Source organism: Scleropages formosus, chromosome 4 (assembly GCF_900964775.1).
Source record: "Scleropages formosus chromosome 4, fSclFor1.1, whole genome shotgun sequence".
Classification (NCBI taxonomy): domain Eukaryota; kingdom Metazoa; phylum Chordata; class Actinopteri; order Osteoglossiformes; family Osteoglossidae; genus Scleropages; species Scleropages formosus.
In genome coordinates this window covers 17,719,159-17,745,815 of record NC_041809.1, presented here as the reverse complement: position 1 = coordinate 17,745,815, position 26,657 = coordinate 17,719,159, and the positions used below count along the sequence as shown (strand labels likewise).

Genomic DNA, 26,657 nt, shown 5'->3' with positions numbered 1-26,657 from the left:
TCACTCACCTTTCCTTCTCACCGGCATCCTGGTTCCTTGGCAGTCCTCAGTGTACTCTAGTGCTAAACAACATCAGGAGTTCCCTCTTCTCCTCTTATTACACACTAGGGAATGAGGGGATTTATCTCAAAAAGCAAAAAAAGTTTCAGGCAATTGTGTGAACTGTTCTCACAACGCACTTTTAATGGCGAGTGTGTTGCATTAAGAAGGAGGAGGCACAAGGAGAGGAGCTGGACACATCTTCTCCACATAGATAATATAGTTATAGATATATATATATATACACACATGTATGTATATATAGCTATAGTGTGAAGACGTCAGTCAGACAGGACGAATGACAGGTCCCAGGTCCTCGATCGTTGGCAATGAGACACAAAACGTGACATTCACAAAAACAAAGATTGCCGAAATACAACATTTTGGCTTTGCATGTTTATTGTGTTTGAAGTACACCAACAAAGGGAGACTCCCGTCCACACACAGCCTTATGGGGCTCCGCCGTCGCGTCTCTCATCCTCTTGTCGTTCCCCAACCGAGGAGGATGCGGGTACGCGGGGCTCCCGCGGCCGAGCCGCTCCGGCTCAAGAGCATCGCAGTTTCACACTCGTACGCGGCAGCGGGAGCGCGCTCGCGTGTGCGCGCGCGCCTTTCGACGTTCCACTGTATTTATTCCCAGGCCAGGAGAAGAAGGGCTCCCGATTCCTCTTCCCGACACCAGGAGAACGTCGAAGGTGCCCGATGATGAGCCAAAACCAAGGCAGAACTGAGAAAACAGAGAGGAAAAGAACGAATCCTGGGTGAACTTGAGGTTCCTTGGAGTCCCCGGCGCGGTCCGTCCTCTTCCTGCCTGTCGGTGTCAATCCTACTCCTCCTCCTCCGTCGCTTTTCTCCCACGGTGTCAGTGACCCTCGTGTACCGAGCGCGGGGTTTAAAACAGGAGGCCAGCAGTGCGCGCTCCCGGCTCACATTAAAGGCACAGCAGTAACTCCGCCAAGTCAAGTGCGCCTTTAAATCACTTCTGCAAGTGGCAGCGGTCACGTGACACAGCAGGCTGCCGCTGTGTGTGGAGGAGCTCGCGGAACTCGCCCGAAGCTCTTCACCCTTTCGCATCTAAGTGCACACTACAATACAACTTTTTCTATCTTTTGTTTACGCCGTCGAACGGCAAATACGAATCCGCACTCGACGGTTAAGTACGGACGCCGCAATTTTCGCTCAAACTCTAGAAGTGGAGCTGGAGACGCTCCTCCCCTGCTCCCGCCGGTGACGACGTCGACGTTCCGTTTTGTGGGCAAGAACTGAAGAAGCTGCAGACCTGCAGGATGGTTCCCACGACCGGAATAGTCCCACTGTCAGCTACCTTCCACTCAGGACGTCCATGATTCCCCTTCCATAGCGAGAGACGTGGGCCACCCGGCACTGAGAACGCGAACTAGTAGGCGGAGACCGAGCAGCACACGCAGTTAAGCGAAAAGTTTCCATTTTGAGAGTTAGTTGTGGGGGGGAAAAAAAAAAAAAAAAATCTCCGAGTTAGCAGCTAGCTAGCCTGCTGGCCCCGGCGCGAGCGCTCCATGATTCTTCTCTGTCAGTGCGACGCCTACCGGGAGAGAGAGCAAAAAATCTTCTGTGACAAGCGTGCCGCTATCCATTTACCGATGCTGTTTTAATCATTTACCGATGCTGTTTTAATCATTTACAGTGGTTTTCTCGCGGAACGTTTTTCCTTACGTTTCTGTTGGGAGAGAAGAAAAAAAAATGTACTGTGTTTTCGGTTCATTGTCGCAGCACTTCTTCATGTCACCTCCTGCTTTTTGCCACGGAGCAGCAGCAACTGCTGCACATTCACCTTAGCAACGAAAGGGCGGGGTCCTTCACGCGCCGCATGGGAGGGATGCCGTCCAATAGTAGCGCGAGGTCTGCCCTGCGTGTCGGCCCGTTGACCAATAGCAAACAGGAAAACGCCTTCCTCACGCCAGGTTCAAAGTTGAAGCGCAGGGCCCACGTGACACGCTGCTGTATGGCCGCGGTCCTGCATGTTTGAGTGGTCTTCGTGGGCAAAGTCGAGAATTCGGCCTCTTTGGGGATGTGCAGCCACCAAAAGGGAGCTACAGACGAGTAAAACATTGTAAGTGTAACAACACTTTATAAACGCATCATCGATTTGCTGCACTGTTCTTGTCCCAAGGTCAGGCAATGTGTCGGTAGGTAGTGCCGTCGTCGTGTATTCAAATTGAAATTATAGTCTTAAATTATTGTTTGTAGCCCATCTGAGGCTTAGCATTTTTCTCCTAAACTATTTTCAATAATTTACCCATTTGAAAAGCTGAGTGTTCTTTGTGCATTCATTCAGTACAGAGTTATTGATGATCAGGATACTACTCATGACATTTCTACTCTAGCAGCAGGATTTGGACCTTTTAACCTTCATGGGTTAGGGCCTAACCATGACACCACCTGCTGCCCCAAAATATTTTTTGACAACTTTTACTTTCGGTGCAGGAATACTGTTTACTCCAAGAGAACCTCACAGCATCTGTTGGTAGGGCAGCTGTGCAGGAATGTTTCATCACACTCATAATGAACTTATTTCCTTTTGTGCAAGATGTCAGAGGACAGCCTGTCCCTGAAGGACTCTGGAGATGGACTTCCTCCTAGGGCTGCAGTCCTCGAGTTGCTCTTGGAAGAAGTTCGAACGGCTCCCGGAAAAAGATAAGTACGTGGCCATCTGTACACTATCAGCGATTTGTATCTTTTGGCATCCGATTCTGAGATGCGTTCTTTTTAAGTGCTCTACATGTATTGCATGTTATTCCCGTAGAAAATTATTTGGCTACGGACCGGCCTACCTTGGAGGGAACGCGGCCTTTGCCGGACTGATTGCCAACAGTTTGTTCCGGCGGGTTCTCAATGTCACCCAGGGCCGAGTGACATCGTGTCTGCCCATGGCCGTCCTGCCGTTCCTGACGACGATGGCGCTATACAACGGCGCCGTCTCCCAGCCTTTGCTGTCAGGTATCGTATGCTAACAGAAGCACCATCGCTCCATCCATAGTAAGAAACTGACTTGATTCCGTGCCACTTAGGAGACCTTAACTGCCCGACCTGCACCATTGTCAGAGGAGGTCTGGTTGGCGTAGTCGCTGGTGGCATGTATCCCATCTTCTTGGCTTTACCTGTAAACGCTGCCCTTGCAGCAAGGTAGGTGACACGTGTCATTGCATGAACTTCACTTTACAGTATGTCTAGATATACATAGAAATGGACTTTGTTGTGCTATCTTGACTCATTCTCTGGGACAACTTTTTTCCCTTTTGTCAGGTACAATACAGCACCAATGCCTGAAAAAGGCAATAGAATGCGCTTCTGGTTCTCAGTGACACAGCCCATCATGAGGAAAATGACATTTGTGATGATACTCCAAGCCCTCTTTGGTGTGTTTCTGAGCTCCAGACATTATGACATCTACATAAAAATGCTGCAGCTGTCTGCAACTGACAGCGAAGACCTACACAATTAAAGGCAAATCTTGACCCTGGATGTACAAACCATTAAACATGTTTGAGGTTCCCTTTAAGTCCATTGTCACTGTGTATGTGTCTTTCTGTAAACGGTGAAACTTCCTGCAGTGGTTCTAGGTTGGACACCAAATAAACCCATATCATACAACACTGTTCAAGGAGCTTATTGGTCATACCACATATATCTGGTATTTTTTCTACCTTATAACTACAAAGGAATAGTACTGGTATAAAGATTAAAAAGTAAAAGTTTGTCTTTTGATCGCATCCTTTAACACTGATTCTCTCTAAAGAGAAATGCTTTAGCATTTTTTTTTTTCCTATCAAGTAATGTTTAAATATCCTTGAAATTTGTAAATAACCCCCAAAACTGCAACCTTTCCTCAAGGTACACTATAAATGGGGGGAGGAAACCAATGTGTATATATTAACTGTCAGGAACATATTCTTAAAAAGGAGTCAAAGGTTAAGATATTTGTTCAAGTTCTCTCCTGATATACCTCTTCCATAATCTTGTACTATATTGTCAAAATTAGCTTATTCCTTGATTCCAAACACAGCTGCTTGTAATTTATGCTAGCAAAATGATACCACTGGACAGACACAGTGCTTTTAGAACCATGCGTTTGCAGCTGTATCCCCTATTTTGTGAAATGCACTTGTTTACAGTTGTGCATTGCTTTGGACAAAAATTATGCTAAATTAAATGTGGATATACAAAGGCATCAAAAACTACAGAACCAAAGTTTCAAGATTTAACTTTTACCCTTTGTGTAAATTTACAAAATACTACTAAATGAACTAAAATTATTCAGAATTTCATAAACACAAGAAACATTGGATATGAAGAAAATGATGCCTAAATATAACTGATTTTATATGTTAAAAATGGGCATTCTCCTTGCTCAGAAACTCACTATTCCAAGTGAAACTTGCCTCAGTATCAAGTTAATATTTGGTATAAATCTTCAGCTAAAGCCAATTTGGTTGATTGTTTTAAAATACCATTACCCCAAGTTTATTCATTGTGATGAAGGAAAAGATTAGAGGATGCTTGGCAAACATGCTGTTTAAAGAGAAAAAAAAGAAATGCATTAATTTCAGACAGTTCAGATCAGATGTAAACAAATGTCAAATAATGGGAACAACTACAATAACTCACAGGTTAGTGAAGGATTAAATGTTTTATTGCAAAACATTCTTTTTGTGCTGTTTCTCAAGTAATCATAACATCATACAATTTTAACATTTGAACCGAAAAAACTTAGGACAACATCTTTTCCTGGCACAAAATTTTCCACCTTAACCCATACTCAAACTTAACATCTTTATTAGCCTATTTGATATAACAGGCTCATCTTAGCTAGTAAGTTCTCCTAAACCTTTTGGAAAACTATTTACATTTCGCTGCATGTTCCCAAATTTTAGAACCATTTCAGTATAAGTATCTTGCAAATATCTCAGATTGGTGTTGTCCCTGCTCCATATGTGACTGATGCATTTGGAGCCGACTGCTCTATTCCAACATGTGTTGCTGTGAAATGCCAGTAAAAGCTGTGAATAACTTACACCATCTCTTATACTACCTTTTAAAAAATATCAGGCCAAGATGCCAGCTGGTGGTCCCGCTTTCTTCAGCTTCCCCCAGAGCAGAATCCACTTTAGCATAAAGAAAAATAAGGATGCTAGATGAACAAATTCTTTGGAAAAAAAGTGATGTTTCACAAAGAGCAACTGTTACATCACCACCATTAATGGAAAGCCAAATTCTTGTACTTAGTGCAGCTAAGTAATTTTAAATTTTAATGACTGGAGTACAAAGATCTATCATTTAAACTCTTTGTGAAACCTCACTGCATTTACAATATTTTACAATTAACCTTAGCAAACTATTAGGCTACTTAAGTTGAGTTCTGCCTTTCATAACATGTACAATGGTCATCAATAGGAGGGACTGAAATTAGCAATAATCCAAGATTACCAGACCCACTGCTGAATGTAAAGTGAAAATTTTTTATTATGTCCCTTCACTATACATTTCCCCATAACTGTTACTTGTTCCAACATATCACAAATTTATATTTACCCGGTTACTGATAATTTCTGTCCCTGCTTTAACACTGCAGAATTTACATGTTATTTCAACATGGGGAGTACATGAGTCTTTTAACAAAAATAAAAGGAAAAAAATAAAAACTACACAATACGTCTTAAATTTTATATTCCATTTTATGATCCTTACCATGGAGTCATGATGTCGTGGATGTTCAGTAACCCACCAATCCGCCATGGCAGAACAATCACCTAGAAAAAAAACTGTCAACAGGTTTAGCAGTAACTTGTATTTTTTTTTTTTTAAAGAAAAAATACACCAATTGTAGATACCCTCTGCCTCATACCAGTTTTAAAACTTATAAGCATCTAAACAAATCTGATCAAGTTCATATCATTGTCCCCTGTAGTTCACTGACAACTTTTTCCCCATCAAGTTCAGTCTCAAGACCTCTGGAGGGAGAAAAGAGTAAGTTACTTGACCCTACATTTTAAAGGTTGTGCTGGCACTTTCCGCACATTTAGTGCAGAATTCCACTGAGACATGGTTCTTATCCACATGTAGACAGACGCCTCCAGAAGTCTCCTTCTCCTCCACTTTCACCCTCTTTCTGGGCATGGCATAGTCATGGTCATTCTTGTCAGCCTCCTGGAAAAGCGAGGTAGATAATTTCATGCCATTCACACCGCTCAGTCTGGACAACAGCTGGGCCAGCATGCTTTCGTTGGCCAACACAGCTCTGAGGTACCTGGTTTCATCTTCCAGCTCCTCCACTCTCTTTATCAAATTTGAATTTTCCTCTTTCAGACTACAGTTCTCCGACACCAAGGCGCCCACCTTCTTCTCCAATCCATTTACGTACTCTTTCTTCTTAAGGCGATTCATCCTGGCAGCAATCGCATTCTTATTGATCCGACCTGGCAGGATCTCTTCGAGCTTCCGAGATTTCTGGACAGCGCATTCAGCCGTCGGGGAAGCCGGCTGCTCACTGCTGTCACGAGCAGGTTCCATCTTGTTCCTCTTCACCAGGACATCGACATCTGTAGATGGAGCCACCTCAGTTTCGAAGAGCGGGGAAAACGCGTCCTCTTCAAAACTCCAGTTAAAACCATCAAAACTTAACAAGTCATCCAGGTCCAGCCCAGATCCATCTTCACCCTCCGGTGAAGACTGAAGGCAGGAGGTGGCCTGCTGCTGTCGGTCCATTGTTTCAACCCATTCGCACACGTCGTCTACATGCAGGGGACTCGGACTCTTGACCTCGGCCTTCTGCTGATCATGCGCTCGTCCCCTTTTTCTGGTGATCATCCTTCTACTACTTCAGGGTCTCCGACGTGCCCTCAGGTCACTGCGAAACATTCACAGGTAAATTATATATCAGAAATTCTCTCCTCAGCAAGTTTTCATTCATACATGTCATAAGACTAGAGTAATAATATTAAGCAGTTTTAACATCACTTCAGATTAAACTTTCCACAAAAAGAAGAGAGAGAATCAAAGAAACACTCCACACATCAATTCTGTATATAACAACATCTGTTCTGTTCTGAAGCAACTTTTCGAAGACAACTATTTGGCCGAGCACGACGAGTAGGCCTAATTAAATAACCGGAGCGGATAACTAGCCCTAACACTGCTCACATTTAATATGTTATTTGAATTTTTTAAAAAAATCTGTTATTGTGTGTGTATAACAGTTGTTTTATATCATACATATATACATATATATGTATCCAGAGGAAAAACGCGCCGGGACGCGAGTGTTCCAAGCGCCGGTGACGCAGCGCTTTTCGGCGCTAACTGCAGTCGCCCAAACTCACCAGTAAAAAGTCTGAACTCGCACCAGACTCCTGCCCTCCAATTGCATCAGTTATCAGACAGAAATTAACCGTTTGGATAGTTTACTTTTGTCTGGAAAGTGAGGTACAAAACAATCTCTCCAATACCGAATACCCGCCGCCCACTTGCCTACTTCCACCACAGAAACTGAATTCACTCTAAAGTCAACCGAACGAAGGAAACAACATGGCGGACGGTCCGGGACCGAAATCTCGCGACAACAACGTCCGATATTTCGAGGGAGTTTCCGTGCGCGTACTCGTCTGCCTCTGATTTCTTATCTGGTTCGTCATGTGATTAGTCTGTACCTAATGTGAGTTTGATGCAATTTACAGTAAAAGCTTTCAGCACAGTCACTTTGGACAAAGTCCTCTGCTATAGAACCAGCCAAATAAAACATGTGCCTGTTTCGTAAAACAGTTATGGCTGTTAGAGCTGCAGTTTATTATGTGATTTCCCAGTAGTTAGTGACATTGGATTCTGCAATTTTTGTTGCAAAAGAATCCTGGCTCTTAGACAAGGAATTGAGGACTGGTTCAAGATTGATTTGTTAGAGCACATTCAGTGCATCAAGAGGTGATTCATACCTTCTATACTACATGTCGAGTGTACCCTGTGTATTCTTCATCACCTAGGTAACTAAAAACATTCCATATTTCCGAAACATATTAAACGTATGTGAAAGATGAGTACATTTGAGACTGCAAACAAGTAGATCCTCCCATACCTCCCATGTGCTGTTTTCTTCCTTGCACAGCACAAGTGAAATGGTTTATTGTAAAATGAAGTACAACATGGTAACAGAAAACTTTTTCATGGATGAATATTTTATTGAACCATAGGAATAGATCAGTTAGGATACAGGTTGAAAGTTTGCATGGGAAATCAGTTAAATGCAGCAAGGCTAACACCAAAAAAAAAAAAGAATGACAAAGAAAATTAAACATTTTAACAAACAAGATTCTTTCACAAAGAAAGCTATAATGTAGCAATATTAAATATGTAAATTCTTGATGACGGAGCCTTATGAAAACATGTAACATTTCATATTATAGTGTCAATGTCAGATTTAATCACTGATAATGAAGAATACATTTATTAAAGGCTGATACTCCTTTGTGAAAGAAACACGTAAACTTTATTTTGACATACTTCTTGCCATGACCAGCATTCTCAAAGGTAATACATCTTCCACCCATTCGTTATGACAATCCATCATCCGTTCCCACAGAGCAGCTTCATCCGAACTGCAGTCCATCCAGTCCACTGGTGCTCCATAACTTTTACCTGCCCAGCAAGAACATCATAAACATCCCAGTAATTCTACAAGAATAGGCTCACAGTGACTACATGGCATAGTCATGACATGCAGGACATGCAGACAGAGAATCTCCTTAACCTTGAAACTTGAATTACTTGGTTAACACAACCAAACATTTCTGAGAGAAATGACTAAGGGGAAGCAAGGCAGGCAAGACTCTCACCTGTGCCAAGGCCTAGCCTGAGCCCCCCTATGAAGTGATTGGAGAGACGATCATGGTCCCAGACTGTGAGCTCCACACAGGCCTCCTTTAAGTCCTCAGGCCCAAAGCCTTCATGCACCATGGTGTGGTTGAACTGTGGGTCGGCTGTCCTCTTGAGTACCCGGGTCTTCTGACGGCTCTTCTTGTTAGGGTCTGGGAGCACAGTGCTGCACAGGCACAGCGCAAAAAGTGATAGATGAAGCACTCATTATTCTTCCCTCAGTGTGTATTAATTTTTAAAATTCCTTTCCAATTTTAGAAAAAGAAGAGAAGAATTTGGGGAACAAAATATATGAAAACGATTAGCAGCCTCTGGAGGATGTGTCACTACCTCCGCTAGCAGAAAAATAATTACACTAGCAGTTGTTAGTCCCAGCAAGATCTAAAGTGTACACAGTTAACCCAAAGAGAAATCCTGAAACAGAGAATAACATTAAACATGGTCCTAAAATTAATGAGTCAAAAAAACTTTCCTAAAACAAAACGTTTTATGGTGTATGGGGTAGGGATTATGTTATTTATTAACTTTGATATTTTACATTTACATTTATTCATTTAGCATACAGTTTTCTCTAAAGTGACGTACATCTCGGAGAATAATACAACAGGTACATCACACCAACAGAAGGAGACATTTGGACAATATATTCCAGTATACGTTACACCAGTAGCTGCATGTTTTTTGTAAAAATATTATTCATACTACTATATTATTATACTCTGTACATTGCTTATTTCCATATTGCCTATTAACAAAGATATTAATATACATACCATTTAACAAAGGGGTCAATGGCTGCACCCCTGATCATAGGCAGGTTCTTGCAGTCCTTCACCCAGATCTGAACCTCGCCTGTTTTTGATGACTGTTTACCTACAACAGAATTTAGTGTCACATGCAACAGCAGCCCAGACAGAAATAAAAACTGTGGTGTGGGGTCCATGAATGGACTTACTCTGGGAAACTTGGTTCAGGAAGCGCAGGGCCACCCTCATTTCTCCTCGGTAGTCCACTGGCTGCATGCCAGAGGCAGTCTGTACAGAAAAACAAGTAAGACTTGGTGCTGAATATCATCTACTGTGTAGAAGGATAGTAAAGATGGGATGGAAGGTAGAATTGTGTTTACGGCTGCTGCCCCTCAATTTGAAGACGAAAGGTTTGAATCACACTCCTGCTGTAGTACCCTTGATCAAGCTACTTATCCTGAACTGAGACAGTAAGAGTACCATACTGTAAAAACTGGGAAGATCATTGAACAATTGAAATGTAACGTTATAAATCACCACTGACGAAGGCACTGGCAAAAGGGTAGGTATAATAGCAGTGGAGTTACATGTCTGGATATACGGAAGCAAAAGTTTACCCGTGGTTTCAGGGTGTAGTCCCTCATCTGGGTGTTGCTGAAGTCCCATTTGGATAAGTCCATGTCCACTTCGCCCATAAAGCTATTTCGTCCAAACGTGTCATTGTGCCATACAGAAAGGTTCATAGTCTGAGTCCTGAGGGTCTCAATATCTACTCTGTACTGCAGATGGGAAATGATGGTGTGAGTTGTGTTAAACCATACACTTCACACCCAAGTTTGTGCCACATCAACACACTCTTCCCTGAACTGATTTACTTGCTGTCTGCTAGGAGAAGGAAGACAGAGGGTTTCTTCTAAAATGTTTCAGAAAAATTTACATTTTAATTTGACAAGAGTTCCAGTGACATTAAATATCCTGCTTGTCTTCTAAATTATACTGCACCAACTGCTGACATGATGTTGAGCCTCTCTAGAAGCCTACTTCAAACTTCTCAAAATACACCTCTTACCCTTAGAATTTCATTGTAGGTTGGATTCACAGTCTTCTTTTTCACAGATGTTTTCCTCTTTCCCAATTTTGCTTTGTCCGGGAAGAGGTAACACTTAACGTAACTAGGATTGAGCCAAAAATGAGGGGCACAAAAATTAAAAAGTTAAATTGAAGCTGAAGCTTTGTTCAAAAACATGTCAACTGTTTCTATGCTCCACTATTATGCATTGTCTTTGTTTCAATATACTGTAAATTACCTATAGAGCTTTAGCTGTACAAGTTTACATAATTGGCTACATATTCAAAACTTTGAAAAGGAAATTCAGTTAACTGTACCCATATGCTATTGTTCTTTATTTCTTAAACTCAGATATCGGTTGCAGTAGAATCAACACATCCTCTTTTTGCCGCCACTATACTAAATAAACATAAGGTTATCTTTTCAGACATAATTCCATAATACACTAGCATATCCATGCTTTCAAAATGCCAAACTGGTGCTTGCAAATCTTTTTAACTGATTGTTCATCTAAATTAATAATAAAGAATAAAGAAAGACATAATAAATAAAAAAAAAAACACTTTGAGTGATGTTAATATTCACAACAGTGCCTAAAGGTCTGTGTGTTTAGTTGAAAGTTGCATTCAGGAGCACTTACGGGTCAGACCGGTTCTTCCTGATGTCGGCAATGGCCAGATTTCTACACTGGACCACAAAGATGTGCATCTCACTCAGCTTCTGCACGTAGCTAATGGCAAACTGGATGGTTCCCTTGACGTCTACGCTGCCGAAGTCCCCGCTGTAGATGCTCATGACGCTACCACTGACCTGCTGCATGCCCAGGGTTCACATGGGAGATGCATAGGTTTAGAGAAGGCTCATCAGAGGGATCTGCGGAGGCTACAGCCTTCAGCTGACCCATTTCTTACCACATAAGTATAATAATGAATGAGCAAAGGTGTCATTTTAGATTGGGTTTGACCACTTGACACAAAGCACCATTTTAACTGAAGATAAATTCAAACCATTTAATTCATATTTTAGATTTCAGACCTAATGAAATGGATGAGCTAGTAGTCAACTCTAACAGAGATATAAATTGAAAAAACAAGCAACTACTAATACTGTATAATTCTTAGCTGACATGTGAATTGCACTAAAATCAGTTTAAATTATGTGGGATATATTACAGTTTTTAGTTCAGCAGTTTAGGTCAATAGGGAATATAGATTATTACATGTAACAATATATTAGTGGGAATCAGTACTTGTTGGATTTGGTTAAACATGGAAGCAATATTATTGGACATACAGAGGACACCGACGGCACACCAGAAGAGGCACTAAGGTTAGTGAAGGAGCTGCCTGTCCTCCTTTGTCCATCACTCCTTCCACTGCTCTCCGAGTCACTGTCTCTGCCGCCGTTCTACAAAGACAGTGCGCGGAAGGAAAAGAGGATGCCGGGTGAGGGGGCGGGAGAGACACGGGACACTGGGCAAGGACCACAGGACACACACAATGGCTTTACATGCTACAACTCCAGGCTTGCATTAGTCAAATGAAAGGAAAGATATTCCAAACGCAAAGTTATACCATAGATATCTCTCAGAAACCATTCAGAAGCATGAAGTGTATTCAGAGAAATCAAGACAACTACAAAAATACTTAATATATTAAAAATAACTGTTTAGTGAAAATCTTAATACTGAGTAAATGGCATACATTGCACATTTTACTGGATCAATGTACTGTACATGGCTTAATTTGAACGGATTGAAACAAAAAACTTTATTCAACATTTATATATGAATTTGTTGCATGTCAATACTTCACTTTTATTTATTTAGTGGATGTTTTTACCCCTGAAGCAATTTAGAAGGATTTACCAATTGAGTGTTTTTACTGGAGCAAGTTAGCATTAGTACTTTGCTCAAGCAAACCACAGCATGAGGTGGGATTCAAACCTGCATTCTTCAAATGCGAGAGAGCAGCTCAAACCACTACACTATGTGCTGCCCTTATTATAAAAGAGATGAAGAAACGGTGTTATACTACTGCCATTTTTGGAATTTGAAAACAGGACTTCTATATATTAAATATCTATTGTAAATTAGGAAAACAATAGTAATTCATAATCAACAAAACTAATACATCTCACAGTTGAGTTTTTTGTCATATTTCCATAATAAGGAGATAAGACTTCTAATATTGTAAGTAATAGTATTTCCCAAAATTTAACACTGAACTGTATTATTTATAAGGCACAGCTTTTCCCAGTATCAATTCAAAGAGCCTTCATGCACATCACCACAAACTATAAGCAGAAAAATGTCTTCTCGCAAGGACGAAAAAGCATGTCAATACTTTACAAAATCAAAAACACAAGAGAAAGGATACATAAAGCTAAGAAAGAAAAGTGAATGGCATCCTAGCGATAATGTGTGCACCCACAAAGATGGCGTGAGAGCAGATCAGGGATATGCGGAGTTTGCTTTACCTCCTCCTGCACAAATACAGGCACAGACATGCTCATCCTCTTCATCTGGTCAGGGTCTGAGAAAGAGGAGGATGGTGTGGCTGGCGCTGTGGACACTGAGAAGAACAGGCTGCATGGATCAAGGGGCACTGTGGGCCTCTGAAACACTTAATCCATCATTCCCAAACCAGGTCAGGCCACATCTTAGACACAACTACATAAATCAATCTGCTGCTAAAGCAAAATGGCCAACATTAATCACTCTAGCTGGATGCCACTTTCACATCATGTTCTCATTAATACAATTCAAATAAATAAATAAATAGATGTATTGCCACAGAGCCAGCTGCTTTCGCGTTGATGTCATGGAATCATCTGAAAAAATAAAAAAACACTCACAACACTAAAACAGCAGGAATTTCCAGAAACATCTGAGTTATACTCTTGATGGAAATCCTACACTTCTTCATAACACGTTTGCAGTGTCTAATAAAAGGTACTTGTTTATTACTGTCTGTATGGCAACCGACTGGTTGTCAGTCAGGATTATAGTCTTGCAGTCAATATATCAGGTTGATCAACGAACTAGGTAGGGCTCAAAACAACAAGGTCCAATAAGATCAAACAGGCCGATTCAATCAGTTATGAGACATTCATTTGAGCCTTGATTATCTAGCCTTTGGTTATTTGACATTGTAGAATATCTGACACGCCCAGCATACCATGTGATGTCATCAACTTTGTGGCACGCATTCGGGATACATAACCAGGTGATACGAAGGAAGAGACTGACAATTATTGACACAACCAGTGATGGAGATGATATGCGGTCATGATAAAGAAAGTGAACTTTAAAGATGGTATTTACTGGATCACACTCATATCGAACTCCCATGTTTCTTTATCTCGCATACAGCTTTTCCATATGAGCCGACATTTTCAGTTATCTGACCTAGTGTTCGTCCTGTTTAAGCCAGGTAATTGACTTTACTGTAATAATTAATGGAACATATTTCTTGGGAACGAGATGGAAGACCACTTCCCTCCTGTCTGGAAAACATGCTCAACCACATCAAACACAACTGCATGTGTCTGGGCAGTGTTTATGGATTATTTTTACTGGATACATATCATAGATTGCTAGCCCTACAATATGATAAACATTTGAAAAGGCATGGAATCCACATTTACAGTCATCCGCACTTAGCACTAATTTGCCTCTTTTCCTTTTTCCTCCTCTGTGACAAAGGCAAAAGTTACCGTATTTAAGAAAACGTAATTTTCGAGCTTGTAACTTTTGGCTAGATGTTTTCAAATTATATGAGGCCTCTCTGAAGGACAACACATCTGTTTGACATGACAGGGTACATGAGAAGAGGGCTTTTCATAAGCGGAGAGTAAAACCTGAGAGTATTTCAAAGACTTAACAGTGTAACGTAAGGCCAGTTCATAAAATGCTTCTGGATCATTTTGGAGGGTCAGTGCATTTCTAGAGAGCTATGACGGAGACAACTGTCACAATGCTAAGTATTACACTAAAAATGTTTTGAGTCTGCAGTAATGAACTTGAGCCTTTTACAAATACCTTCATTCTAAGTGCAGTGTTATGAAATATTTGGATGCTGGATTTTACTTTGCATAAGGTATTTGCTGGGACGGGACAATACATTGTATATGCTGAGCAATGCAACTGTGTTTGCAGCAGTGCTTTAAATACATTTAACAATAATTACAGTTTATTACATGAATAAGCATAAAGAACTGCATCAATATAACACTGAAAATATGAAAATATTTTACTTACATATAATATGATATTAATTATAATATACGTATAATAATAATAGAAGAATATACATATATGTATATACATATATATGTATATACATACATATATACAATAATAAGCATAATACATATATAAAAAAATAACATTAGATACTACATAGGGACATGCATTGTTCTGCCCAGCTTAGATGGTACAAGAACAGGCAGAGAAGTAATTATGCTCACGTGTCAACAATGATTTAATGTCCTCAAGGCTCTTGGATGTGGACATGGGTCTGGATGGGATTTGTTTCAAGGTTGTCTTCCCAGGATCACTGTTCTCACCGTCACCTGCCGCAAATGAAGGGGCATGAATTCTGCAAGGGCAGCAGTGTTGAGAGGCACAGGCAAGGAGCACCAAGGCAGTACTCCTGCGACCCGCCTGCTGATGGTACATCTTCACATCTCCATGAGCATGTGTGTTAATTTCCCAATTACACTGGTGAACAGGTTTTTTGTCCCATAAAGAAATGCCTGTTTTCTATGTATTTTTGCATGCTGAATTCAAATATGTTTTCAGAATTTCTCTATTACCCACAGTTTTTATGTACCTGTATATTTAGATATCATACTGTATAGTATATTGGTACTGGTACTATATAGGACATTTGAAACAAAAAGTTTGCAAAACACAGCTATTTTCATTGTTTGTGAAGTACAATACCTTATTTCTGAAAGCAAAAGCCTAGATAGGTGAGTCACTAGGGGAAAGATTTCACCAAGACATTTTGGATATGGAAAAACGGTACCAAAGGAAGCTGAGTACCAATATGTTGGCAGAATATTGCTGGACACTGCAGAGGGATGTTCCTGAGGCCAAATACAGCCGAAAAGCATACACTCGTACGTAATACAAGTAAGTTTGTACATATTTTAGGTGTAATAACAGCCTTGATTAAGAAAAAGTTATACAGTTTTTGTCAAAAGTTAATTGCTTTGTAACTTTTAAACCCTGCCTGACAGAAAAATTTTGAGAACAGATCTGAATTCAGCATAAAAAGTACTATAAAGTACATCTATTTTAGTTTGTGGGACAAAAAAAGTTAAATTTTTGTCGACCAATGTTTTTATTATTATTATTATTATTATTATTATTATTATTAATTTTTTAATAATAAAGAATGTAAAGTAGCATTTTACTCGCAAATTTTGTACATTAGTATAATGTATTCAAAGCATATGAATGGCTAACAGTAAATATATGAGCAGATGAAATACACACACACACACACACACACACACACATTTTCAGAACCGCTCATCCCATATGGGGTCACGGGGGAACCGGAGCCTACCCGGTAACACAGGGCATAAGGCCAGAGGGGCAGGGGACACACCCAGGACGGGACGCCAGTCCGTCGCAAGACACCCTAAGCGGGACTCGAACCCCAGACCCACCGGAGAGCAGGACTGCGGTCCAACCCACTGCGCCACCGCACCCCCCAGATGAAATACACATTACTACAATAATAATAATAATAATAATAATAATAATAATAATAATAATAATAATAATAATAATAATAATAATCTGCATTAGACTGCTGGACATTTTCAATTAATAAACTGCTACACATTTTGGGGTGTGTGCTTCAACACATTCCACAACTGCACTGTAGCTATTTTTCTATTACTATGCTCACTGAAATCCACTAAAGCATACTCTAAAATCTAAAATCTAAAAAATTAATTTGAGTGACATACCGAGGGACAGCATGACAAAAGAGAGTCTAGACAGGTGATGCTGATTGTATGCTGTACCATTGCTTCCATTAGATTATTACCCAAATCAGAGAAACACAAAATTTCCAATGGGAACTATGAAGGATCTTATGTTATTAGGTGGTTTGTATTTTTCTGAGGATTCTGATATACAGTAGAAGCAGGGTTAACAATTCAGAGGAATAACAAAATATGGGAATATTAAAATACTGTAATAGGAGTTCACCAGATTCTCAGAATAATTTTTTAAGCCTTTGACATGCTAAAGTGATGCAAACTTTTCAGATGAACACTTTGAAGGTGAATCACATATGCTATATTATTTTTCCTAAGAATTTGAAATTTTCGATTTCTGAGTTAAACCATGCTAACCATACTTCCACCAAAATTGAAAACAACTTGATCACAGTGCATTGCAGAAAAGGATCAATTAATATCAAGTTCGGATCAAATCAAAAGAACTGAAATGGAGAGCTCACAGGCTGAACTTGCCAAAGACTGAGACCAGGTGTCTGATGCACTGCTCCTGGATGAGTCGGCATTCCCATCAGCACGATGGGAGCCTCTGGAGGTGTAGCCCTCGCTCCTGCTTCTTTTCCGGCCACCTGAGTGCTTTGGGGTGCTAAGTAGCGAAATTCCAGGCAACGGGCTCAACTCTGAACCAAGCTTTTGTGAACCAGCAGCTTTAACAGTATTCTTATCTGGAGCAGCTGCCCTACTTGAAATTCCCAAATAATGCTGGTAATCAGAAGGTATGAATGACCTTGCCAGGGTATGTTGTGATCGTCCCTCATCATTTGACCTTGAGGACTTTCTTTCATAGCCTTCATTATAGGCTGCCTGTTCTCCACCTTGGCTTCCTTTGCGCTGTCTCCTGGAGCCCTGGGGAGATGCTAGATGTTTTCCTTCAATCCAACTGTGGACATTTGTAGAAGGAAATTGTTCTTCTCCATCCAGGTTTTCTACAACAGTGTTTTTTGCTCTCTGAGGATGACATTTCTTGTGCTTTGAAGTTAAGGGTGACTTTGAGGTTATTTGATCTCCTGTAGTGGCTTGTTTTGCCTTCTTCTGGGGCCAAGTGACCCTGGGCTGGTCACACCCTTCAGTTCTGTGCTGTAGTAAATTGGCTTTCATTTCTACATCTGGTTTGGTAGCTGCAGACCCTGACATCTCCTTGTCATATGAGTGTTCTGTATTCTCTGTAACTGAATAGGTTGATTGTTTTACATATACAAGTTCTCCCTCATATGGGCTACTATCTTTGGAACAGGTTCTCGAATCTATAACTTCTGATTTACTGGACAGGACTTGGGAGCAATTATTTGGACTGCTGGATACCTCAGTTTTATCTTCTGGTAAATCATTAGTCTTTAGTAAAACATCAACTGATTTTTCAGCATTTTCATGGGGATGCTTGAGAATTTGTAGGCTGTTTTCTGAAGATTGGGAATGAATTTTAACGAAAGCAACATCAACCGGATTTGACGGAGTCACACTCCTGAAGTCACAAACATTCTTGAAATTTGAACTCAATTCTATTTGTTGGAAAGTGAAATTGGGCCTGATACTACACTGTGAAGAGATGAAATCATCGCTGTCTAATGTTTTACTTGTTGTTCCAAAGACAGAACTGGAAGTATTAAATCTGTCATTAACTTGACATTGAGAAGACTCTAGATATTCATCTATAGATTTGGAATATGAAGAGTTTTTAGACTGACCAGCAATAATCGTAGGACTGCTTTTCTCTTTCTCCCAGAAAGATTTTAGTGGGCCTATCTTGCCTTTTAAGTCTTGTTGCAGATTCAGGGTCATTTCCTCTAAAGGGTCTTGATTACTCTGTGTTATGAATGGGCTGTCTTTGAACAGTGACAACAACTGACCACCTTCTTTTTGGTCTCTTGTCTGAGAATCAGTTGTTAGATCCTGTGTAGAGCTGGAATCTTTTTCCCCAACAATAATTGATTTTGGAGTGTATCCAAAGTTATCTTCATTCTGACCTTCTGATAACCTGCTACTTTGAACAGAAAGAGAGTTCACCTCTGAAAACATAGTTTTGAGAGCAGAGTCTGCCACAAAGTGCTCCTTTGGAGATGTGGGATGCCCTGTTTCAAGACATACTTGTTCAATATTTTCTTCTATATCAGCAGATATCCTACTCCTAGTGATCTGTGGAGGAAAAACAGGAACACCACCCCTAATATCATCGGTCTCTGGCATATATTTTTCATGGACATTATCGGTATTTTCAGAAGAAGGAGCCATGTCTTCATGTGTAAACAAGGTCTGTTGATCAGCCTCAATCTCTGTTTGACCCAAACCACTATTAGTTCTGCTGATTAACACCTTTGGATCCCTGTTTTGTTGCTCCCAAAAAGACATTAGTGTAGTCACTTTGTGCTGTGGGACTTCCTCTTGAGCTTCATAGGACTTCACATCCTGTGGAACTTTTGTGGCGCTGACATTTGTGATATCTTCATCACACACCCCTTCTTCAAAGATCTGTTCTTCTGCAGTTTGTTCCTCTGGTTTTTGCCTCTCTTCAGCAGTAAGTAAACACCCCTTGGGTTGGCAAACCAGCTCAGTGTGAAGACACAGTGAATCAATGACTGGCATGATGGGGTTTGCTTCAGAAACAAGAACATCTTCACTGTAACATATTTCTGCTTTGTAAAGCCTTTCTCCTTCGAGCTTTTCTTCCAATGTTCCAGTCATATGCTTAATAGGTGAAGACTTTGTGAAATCTCTAACATCTCTTGATGTGAAATGTGTTTTGATATCAGCAGGCATTCCTGGATGCTGCTTGGCCTTCTTGAAGTCCAGTTGATAGGACTCTTGGTTTTCTTCATCTTCATCACTGGGGCTAGAACTGCTGTTGGAGCTCCAGGTGAACCACTCTAGTACCTTGGCAATGGACTCACTCTCTTCTTCTGTTAGGTTAAAACTTTGAAATGCCAGCTTGGTAGACTGTCCATGACCTCCCACCCTTGTGCAATCTCCCTTACCTTTTTCATTCATACTTGTGTGGAGACCAGACACCTGAGAGACATGGGATTCAACATGATGCACATGTTCATCTGCAAGAAAATAAAGCAGGCATTTTTTTAGCTTTTGCATTTAAGATTTCTTACATATTTTTTCATTTTATTCAACATTTCAATATTGAAATCCCCAGTAATATGAAAGTAGCATATTCCTTGCAGTCCCAATTCACCAATCACCATCAGTGAATATGATAAATATGCATACATGCACCTATACATACATGTATGCATGCAGCGTGCAGAACATGCAAGTTTGGTTAAAGTAAATAGAACAAAGTGATGAAATTCAAGAAGCACTGTTTCAAAATAGGAATTAGAAACTACGAAAGCTAAGATTTCCAGAATGACATTACATATAAAAAAGATTTAAGGGGTTAAACTCTTTAAATTGAAGGATTCAGTATTAAATAAGATCTTCACTACAATTTTCAGGACCATGGTTTCCCACTGCTTTAGGGATGGAGGAAGTATCCATTAGTACCATTTAGCTTTGAATGATTAATCTGTTAACCTTTTATCAGATCTAATAAGCACAATAATTTTGTCCTTTATCTCTTGATTCCTCAATTTTTTGTCTTACTTGCTGTTTACTGCCTTACCTATGCCCACCTTCTTCCACCATTCTATTAACTTACGGTTCTGTGACTGAGATGTGTGAAGCACTGTGCCTCCACATGGGGGCACCATTGCCGTCCAGACTGAAGGGTACGAAGACGGATTAGCGGGTGTTCTAGCAGCAGTCAGACTGAGATCTTCTGCCTTCACCAGCTCTTCATGAACCACTCTACTGTGGATCATGTCATTGCTTCCTTCCCTCAGTGGACTACATGTGTCTATGTGGCTGCTCTTCTGTTCAAAGCTGGAGAGTGTGGGGTTGCCAACATCCAGCAAGTAATGCTCCCCTGGCTCACAGGCTCGCTGTAGCTCCACTTCTTCTTTACTGCCACTCGTGGCTACCCATGAGAACCCCACTTGCTCACTGTCTGGGGAACTGACTGACTCAGTCTGCCTGGTGAACATAGCCCCTGCACCCAGATCACCGCTGGAGGTCAACATTGTCACTGGACTTGGGGAATGAGGAAGGCTGGGGCTGTCATGCCTGGGATTTGTCATGTCACTTGAGCTGTCACTAGAACTGTGTTTGAGAAAGCCCCTGGGACTGGAGGTTTTGCTGTGCAGCTCTGCACAACTCCTGTCGCTTCTGGGGGAATCCAGGTCTGTGTGAATTACAGTCCTCTTTTTGGGCTCAGCCACTGGTTCACTGAACGTTCCACATAAAGCAGGAGACCCTTCTGAATTTATAACAGTGTCACTGACTACATTGTTCTTGGGTGGCAGTAAGAATTCTGTAAAAACAGGGAAAAAACGAAGAGTGGATAAAACCAGAGTGGTCTGGGAATCCAGGTGAAAGATGAAGCCCATTACGGGTCTGTATGAACAAATCCTGTGCATTAGTACAGTTAATGCAATGCCTCTTGTTCTTCAGCATGCTATCAAAGAAAGCTGACAGCATTAAGCAGCAGGAAATATGGAAAACAAAAAAAACAAATGCTCTGTTAATCTGGCAATATTAGTGAGAAATTAATTGACTGAACGTTCAGATATCCATTTTCTTGGTTTTAAGTTTATTTAATTTCAGAAGCACAACTTTGCTGCTGATGTTTGTTACATAAGGAGATTTGAAACATAATCCCCTACTAAAGTACATATAGTGCAGCCTAGTCATGCATGGGAGCTTACAGCCTTACTACAGAGGCACATTCCTTCCTTTTAATCCCTCACTAAGTTCAACAGTAACATTTGCACAATCCAGACACTATGATTAAGGGCTGCACTCAAGAAAGAACTTCTGACCAAACCACAAACTGTGGCTCTTTCCAGAAAATTCTTCTGCATTATCATGAAAACACACACACACACATTTTCAGAACCGCTTGTCCCATACGGGGTCACGGGGAACCGGAGCCTAACCTGGCAACTCAGGCCGTAAGGCTGGAGGGGGAGGGGACACACCCAGGACGGGACGCCAGTCCGTCACAAGGCACCCCAAGCGGGACTCGAACCCAGACCCACCGGAGAGCAGGACTGTGGTCCAACCCACTGCGCCACCACACCCCCATCATGAAAACACACACACACACACACATTTTCAGAACCGCTTGTCCCTTACGGGGTCACGGGGAACCGGAGCCTAACCTGGCAACTCAGGCCGTAAGGCTGGAGGGGGAGGGGACACACCCAGGACGGGACGCCAGTCCGTCACAAGGCACCCCAAGCGGGACTCGAACCCAGACCCACCGGAGAGCAGGACTGTGGTCCAACCCACTGCGCCACCACACCCCCATCATGAAAACATATTTGCTGAAATAAATAAGAACAGCATTCAGCTGGGGAAAAACCATTAAGAGGACAAAACAAATTAAGGACTAAGACATCCCATGGCTGTTGCATGAGTATTCCAATAGGTAATTCAAAGAACTGAAAAAGGCCACAAAAGACTAGGTAGCTGTGATTTCAAACTGCTCATAAAAAGCAAAGATTCTGAATTAATTGCTTAAGGATTTGCTTTATAAAAATCTATCCATAAAATATATTGCACTGTGATACAGGTGCAATCGAGGTTCACTAAAAGATATGCTTGTCTTCCTGTCTCATTCTGTCAACAATCTGGCAGACCAGTGTGAGAGCATGGGGTCATGCGTGCTTCAAACAGCAAAAGTGATCATGCATGCTTTGCTCATGCAAACTGCGTTTTAAAATGCTAAAAAGGGATATTCCAGGCATTGAGAAGACCAAAAGCCAAAGAGTCAAATGCAAGACGTTTCATTGGGATCTGTTAATCAGACTTACTTTTCTTTGCAAGGAAAATATTTTCAGGCTGTCCGTTGATTTACAAAGATTACATATTCAGTTCCCCAAATGAGGCCCTAAGGACTGAATTATTAGTGAGATTTAAATTGCTTAGACAATTTCACGGTGTTTGGACATTGGCAAATCACATCACGTGGCTGCAATGGGAACAAACAGCTTTCCCAACATTCCATATCACTGCACATGTTTGCCTGTTACATAAATGTAATTTAATCCCTGCACACACTAATACAGTACTGTAATCCGGACAGTGGCCAAACATTCAGTCATGACATTTAATCAGTTTAAAAAGCTGAGTTTGTACCCGGTCATGTCAAAGAGAGTGTTGCAGAGATGCAGCAACTATGACACCTACTGAAATACAACACATTTATCTGTCAGTTGTGTGTCGTTCGGAACCCCTTGTGAAAGAGCAAAACACCAAATTGCGAATAAGGTAATTCTGGCAGCACATACTGAACATACTGAAGAAACAGACATGAAAATGAGTAACAGGTGTTGAGTTTCTCCTCTTGGTGGGACAGAAAGTGAAATGGAACAATGGACCAAGCAAAGTATAGCATATAAAGTATGCCACTTTACAGCAGCTGTCATAAATTTACTTTAAGTAAGACCATCACATAAACTACTATTTATTTTCTTAAGTACTTACATAAACCCATACATACAGTCTGTGATTTTCTTTGAAAACAGAACACATTTTTGCTACCTCCTAGAACATGTGTCTATCCTTAACAATAGCATTGCTCCTCTTGTATGATAGTGAACAGTCATGTGACTAGTGCAGTTTCAGTATGAGAAAACTGGTGCAAAATCAGCCCTTAAGAACCTGAAAATTGTTCTTCATTCCTCATACTATCTGTTCTGCCAGAATACTGCCTGGTTCTACAAAAGCAAGCTCAGACCATCGGAAGATGGTTTTCATGAAGATACCATTGTAGGGTTGGTTGAATGACAGCTGGGGGGTAGTCCGCATGGATACTCACCCCCCTCAGACGTCGGCACCATCTGCACTGCTCCGTTGGTTAATAGGCCGTCTGTCTGCACCGCAGCCATGGGTGCTACCTGCGCCTCATTGAATGGGTTGTGTCTCTGCTTCAGTAACAAACAGATGTAAACATAGGTCTGTGTCACATAAGAAGGAACTGGTGTAATTTATCAAAATATATTATTCATATACATTTTTTGAATGCAAAAAATCAAGGATAGGACTGCAGTGGTCTGGACAGACAAACCTTTTCAGTGACTGGGACTGCCGGCTTCTGTTGTTCTGGCTGCACTTCTGAGACCAGTCTGTTTCTCCCCCTGAAACATTGTCATCCAAGTTAGCTGTCTTTACGTGCTTATTGTGATCTTGTACATTTTCAACAGATTTTTTATTTTTATGGATGAGACACTGAAATTGTCTGGTATCACCGGTCTATCCTTGACCACTTATAATTTCTCCATTTGTCAGTTTCACATTTTTTTAAAAAAGATGGAGCTGCGATTTATATAAACACAAAACTGTGCTGAAATTTTACGTAAAACATTGCCGTATAATGAACAATCACGGTAATGTGTTAGCAGCTGAAAAGTTGCCTTCATCACTTAACTTCAGGTTTTCTGTTTAAGTAACTGTTTGTATTATCATGAACTGTGAAAAAAAATCAAGCCACTAATGCTAAATGTTTTATAAAAAAACAGAATAAATATACCCTATACATAAAGAAAATCGGTGTGTGTTGGTAAAAGCAACTGCTAATTGCCCAAATAAAGTGCATCAAGTGAAAAGTATTTCATTCAACCAAAGGAAGAAAGAGCGTGGGAGAGCTCAGCCTTCAGGGAGCTTAGTGCAAGCCCACGAGGAACAGTTCTCTGCTGACGGCTGGAGGGGTCCCAACGTGGCTATGACACTAATGTGGTCCAGACTGAAAAAACAGCTTCCAAGGCTGGAATGTGTCGGATTATTTAGACAATGGTTTACAGAAAAAAACAAAATAGAGGATTAAAGACGTGTTCACCACAAATGTGTGTGAAAAAAACTGGTGTTGAAGTCTCTAGAAAAACTGTATTACAGTATTACAAGGCCTGAACTCACAGTTGTAAATGCACTTGTTTTTTTTTACTGTTAACATATATACTTTTTTTTAAATTAAATCTTGAAAACAATGTAAATATTGATATTGTAATGTAATCCATCCATCCATCGTCAACAACCGCTTGTCCTGAGCCTAACCCAGCAACACAGGGTGCAGGGCCGAAGGGGGAGGGGACACACCCCGGACCAGATGCCAGCCCGTCGCAAGGCGCCCCAAGCAGGGCTCAAACCCCAGACCCACTACACAGCAGGCACCATCTGAACCTGCCACGCCACCACACCCCCCTATTGTAATGTAATTGTAAATATTTATTGTGTTTACAACAATTTAACAAATATAGTTACAGCTGGGGGGCGCGGTGGCGCAGTGGCGCAGTGGGTTGGACCGGGTCCTGCTCTCTGGTGGGTCTGGGGTTCGAGTCCTGCTTGGGGTGCCTTGCGGTGTACTGGTGTCTCGTCCTGGGTGTGTCCCCTCCCCCTCCGGCCTTCCGCCCTGTGTTGCCGGGTAGGCTCCGGTTCCCCGCGACCCCATATGGAACAAGCGGTTCAGAAAATGCGTGTGTGTGTGTGTGTAGTTACGGCTGTTAGTGCCAGCATTTTAATACTTTATTACAGGAAAAAAAACTCTATTTAGACCCCTTAAAAACAATCCCTCCTATGCCAGAAGCAGAAACATATGCAGCTCAAGCAAGAAAAATATGCACAAAATGTTTAGCGCCAAAGAAGTGGACGTTTCAGAGACACCCAATATGCACCTCAGTAATAAACCAGGTCAGTGTGCATTTTTAAAATTTGCAGACTTCCTTTTTTTACTTGATGAACACAGGACTGGGCCCTGAGATTTAACCAAATATAGAGCAACACCGAATGCCCAAGTGAGCTCACTTGTATAATCTTAATTATGTTGACCTTCAGTTAATTGAGGTAATGGGTGAATGCAGCATTTGCAGGCCTTAAAAGGGCATATGCTGAAAAGTGCTGAGAGACTTAGTCCCAACAGGAAGGGCCCTTTTAGGCCTAAGTGTTTTTCCAGATAAGAAGGAAATAACTTCAAGTCTATCTAATAACAAGGAATCTTTTAAGTGATACATTCTCATGTGTAAAATGTACTGTATACACACACACACACACACACACACACACACACACACACACATTTTTAGAACCGCTTGTCCCATACGGGGTCGCGGGGAACCAGAGCCCACCCGGTAACACAGGACGTAAAGCCGGAGGGGGAGGGGACACACCCAGGACGGGACGCCAGTCCGTCACAAGGCACCCCAAGCAGGACTCGAACCCAAGACCCACGAGAGAGCAGGACTGTGGTCCAACCCACTGTGCCACCACACCCCCCTGTACTGTACACAGGTTTCTTTATATTGTAATAATATAAAAGTAACAAATTTTAATAGTATAATAGAATTCACAGTGTATATTTATTGCTTTTGTAACACACACACATTTTCAGAACCACTTGTCCCAGACGGGGTTGTGGGGAACCGGAGCCTACCCGGTAACACAGGGCATAAGGCCGGAGGGGGAGGGGACACACCCAGGATGGGACGCTAGTCCGCCACAAGGCACCCCAAGCGGGACTTGAACCCCAGACCCACTGGAGAGCAGGACCCGGTCCAACCCACTGCGCCCCCCGCTTTTGTAACAGTACAAATATAATATATTGTTATGGTAATATAATATTTTGAAAAAATTACAGGTGTTTTATGTCTTATACAAATTTCTAAAAATTTTTATCATTTTGCCTTTCCGGTAATAATTGACATAATATAATGACACAGAAAAAAGATGTAAAAGATGCTGACAAATGTCACAGCCAGCTGAGAAGAGTACATTTAAAACCCCAGACTGCAGCAGAGCTGTGTGACTTTGCGAGAACCGCACTGTCC

The 26,657-nt window shown here is 41.3% G+C and overlaps 4 protein-coding genes across 17 annotated transcripts in view; 1 reads left to right on the top strand and 3 right to left on the bottom strand.

The window, feature by feature from the left end:
- The window catches only part of dlg2 (discs, large homolog 2 (Drosophila)), a 238,858-nt gene extending 238,759 nt beyond the window's left edge, over positions 1–99 (bottom strand). The window contains exon 1 of one of the 2 annotated variants that reach the window (XM_018755316.2): positions 9–99. In XM_018755316.2, the coding sequence (XP_018610832.1) occupies positions 9–27 (19 nt within the window). In that variant the 5' untranslated portion in view covers positions 28–99. The remainder of the gene's footprint in view (positions 1–8) is intronic. The other variant, XM_018755317.2, reaches the window with a different exon arrangement.
- A 394-nt stretch (positions 100–493) lies between these two features.
- Positions 494–3,568, top strand: tmem126a (transmembrane protein 126A). The gene is given in 6 exon segments (XM_018755325.2): positions 494–1,465; positions 2,606–2,683; positions 2,685–2,716; positions 2,822–3,015; positions 3,087–3,201; positions 3,322–3,568. Coding segments are annotated over 5 exon segments (618 nt in total). The 5' UTR covers positions 494–1,465; the 3' UTR covers positions 3,521–3,568.
- Positions 3,569–5,865: 2,297 nt separating this feature from the next.
- Positions 5,866–7,608, bottom strand: crebzf (CREB/ATF bZIP transcription factor). 2 transcript variants are annotated; one of them, XM_018755140.2, is made up of 3 exons: positions 7,395–7,608; positions 6,323–6,922; positions 6,144–6,222 (listed from the first exon to the last, which is right to left on the bottom strand). In XM_018755140.2, exons 2-3 carry the CDS (start codon positions 6,880–6,882, stop codon positions 6,174–6,176), a joined length of 609 nt encoding a protein of 202 aa, XP_018610656.2. In that variant the 5' UTR covers positions 6,883–6,922; positions 7,395–7,608; the 3' UTR covers positions 6,144–6,173. The 2 variants fall into 2 exon arrangements, with proteins under 2 accessions (XP_018610655.2, XP_018610656.2); XM_018755139.2 differs by having other exon boundaries at positions 5,866–6,922.
- A 705-nt stretch (positions 7,609–8,313) lies between these two features.
- sytl2a (synaptotagmin-like 2a) overlaps positions 8,314–26,657 on the bottom strand; it is a 29,398-nt gene continuing 11,054 nt past the window's right edge. For 4 of the 12 annotated variants that reach the window (XM_029251041.1, XM_018755255.2, XM_029251043.1 and 1 more), the window contains 14 exons: positions 23,909–23,978; positions 23,660–23,768; positions 20,438–21,148; positions 19,764–19,835; positions 15,223–15,327; positions 13,231–13,325; positions 12,046–12,159; positions 11,393–11,565; positions 10,753–10,855; positions 10,301–10,462; positions 9,893–9,971; positions 9,711–9,810; positions 8,898–9,103; positions 8,315–8,700 (listed from right to left, as the gene is read on the bottom strand). In XM_029251041.1, coding sequence (XP_029106874.1) covers positions 8,552–8,700; positions 8,898–9,103; positions 9,711–9,810; positions 9,893–9,971; positions 10,301–10,462; positions 10,753–10,855; positions 11,393–11,565; positions 12,046–12,159; positions 13,231–13,325; positions 15,223–15,327; positions 19,764–19,835; positions 20,438–21,148; positions 23,660–23,768; positions 23,909–23,978 — 2,248 coding nt within the window. In that variant the 3' untranslated portion in view covers positions 8,315–8,551. The other 8 variants (XM_029251042.1, XM_029251044.1, XM_029251046.1 and 5 more) reach the window with 8 other exon arrangements.

Bases quoted from the DNA above. Each gene is read 5' to 3' on its own strand.
- crebzf (XM_018755139.2), bottom strand. From the start codon at position 6,882: ATGATCACCAGAAAAAGGGGACGAGCGCATGATCAGCAGAAGGCCGAG.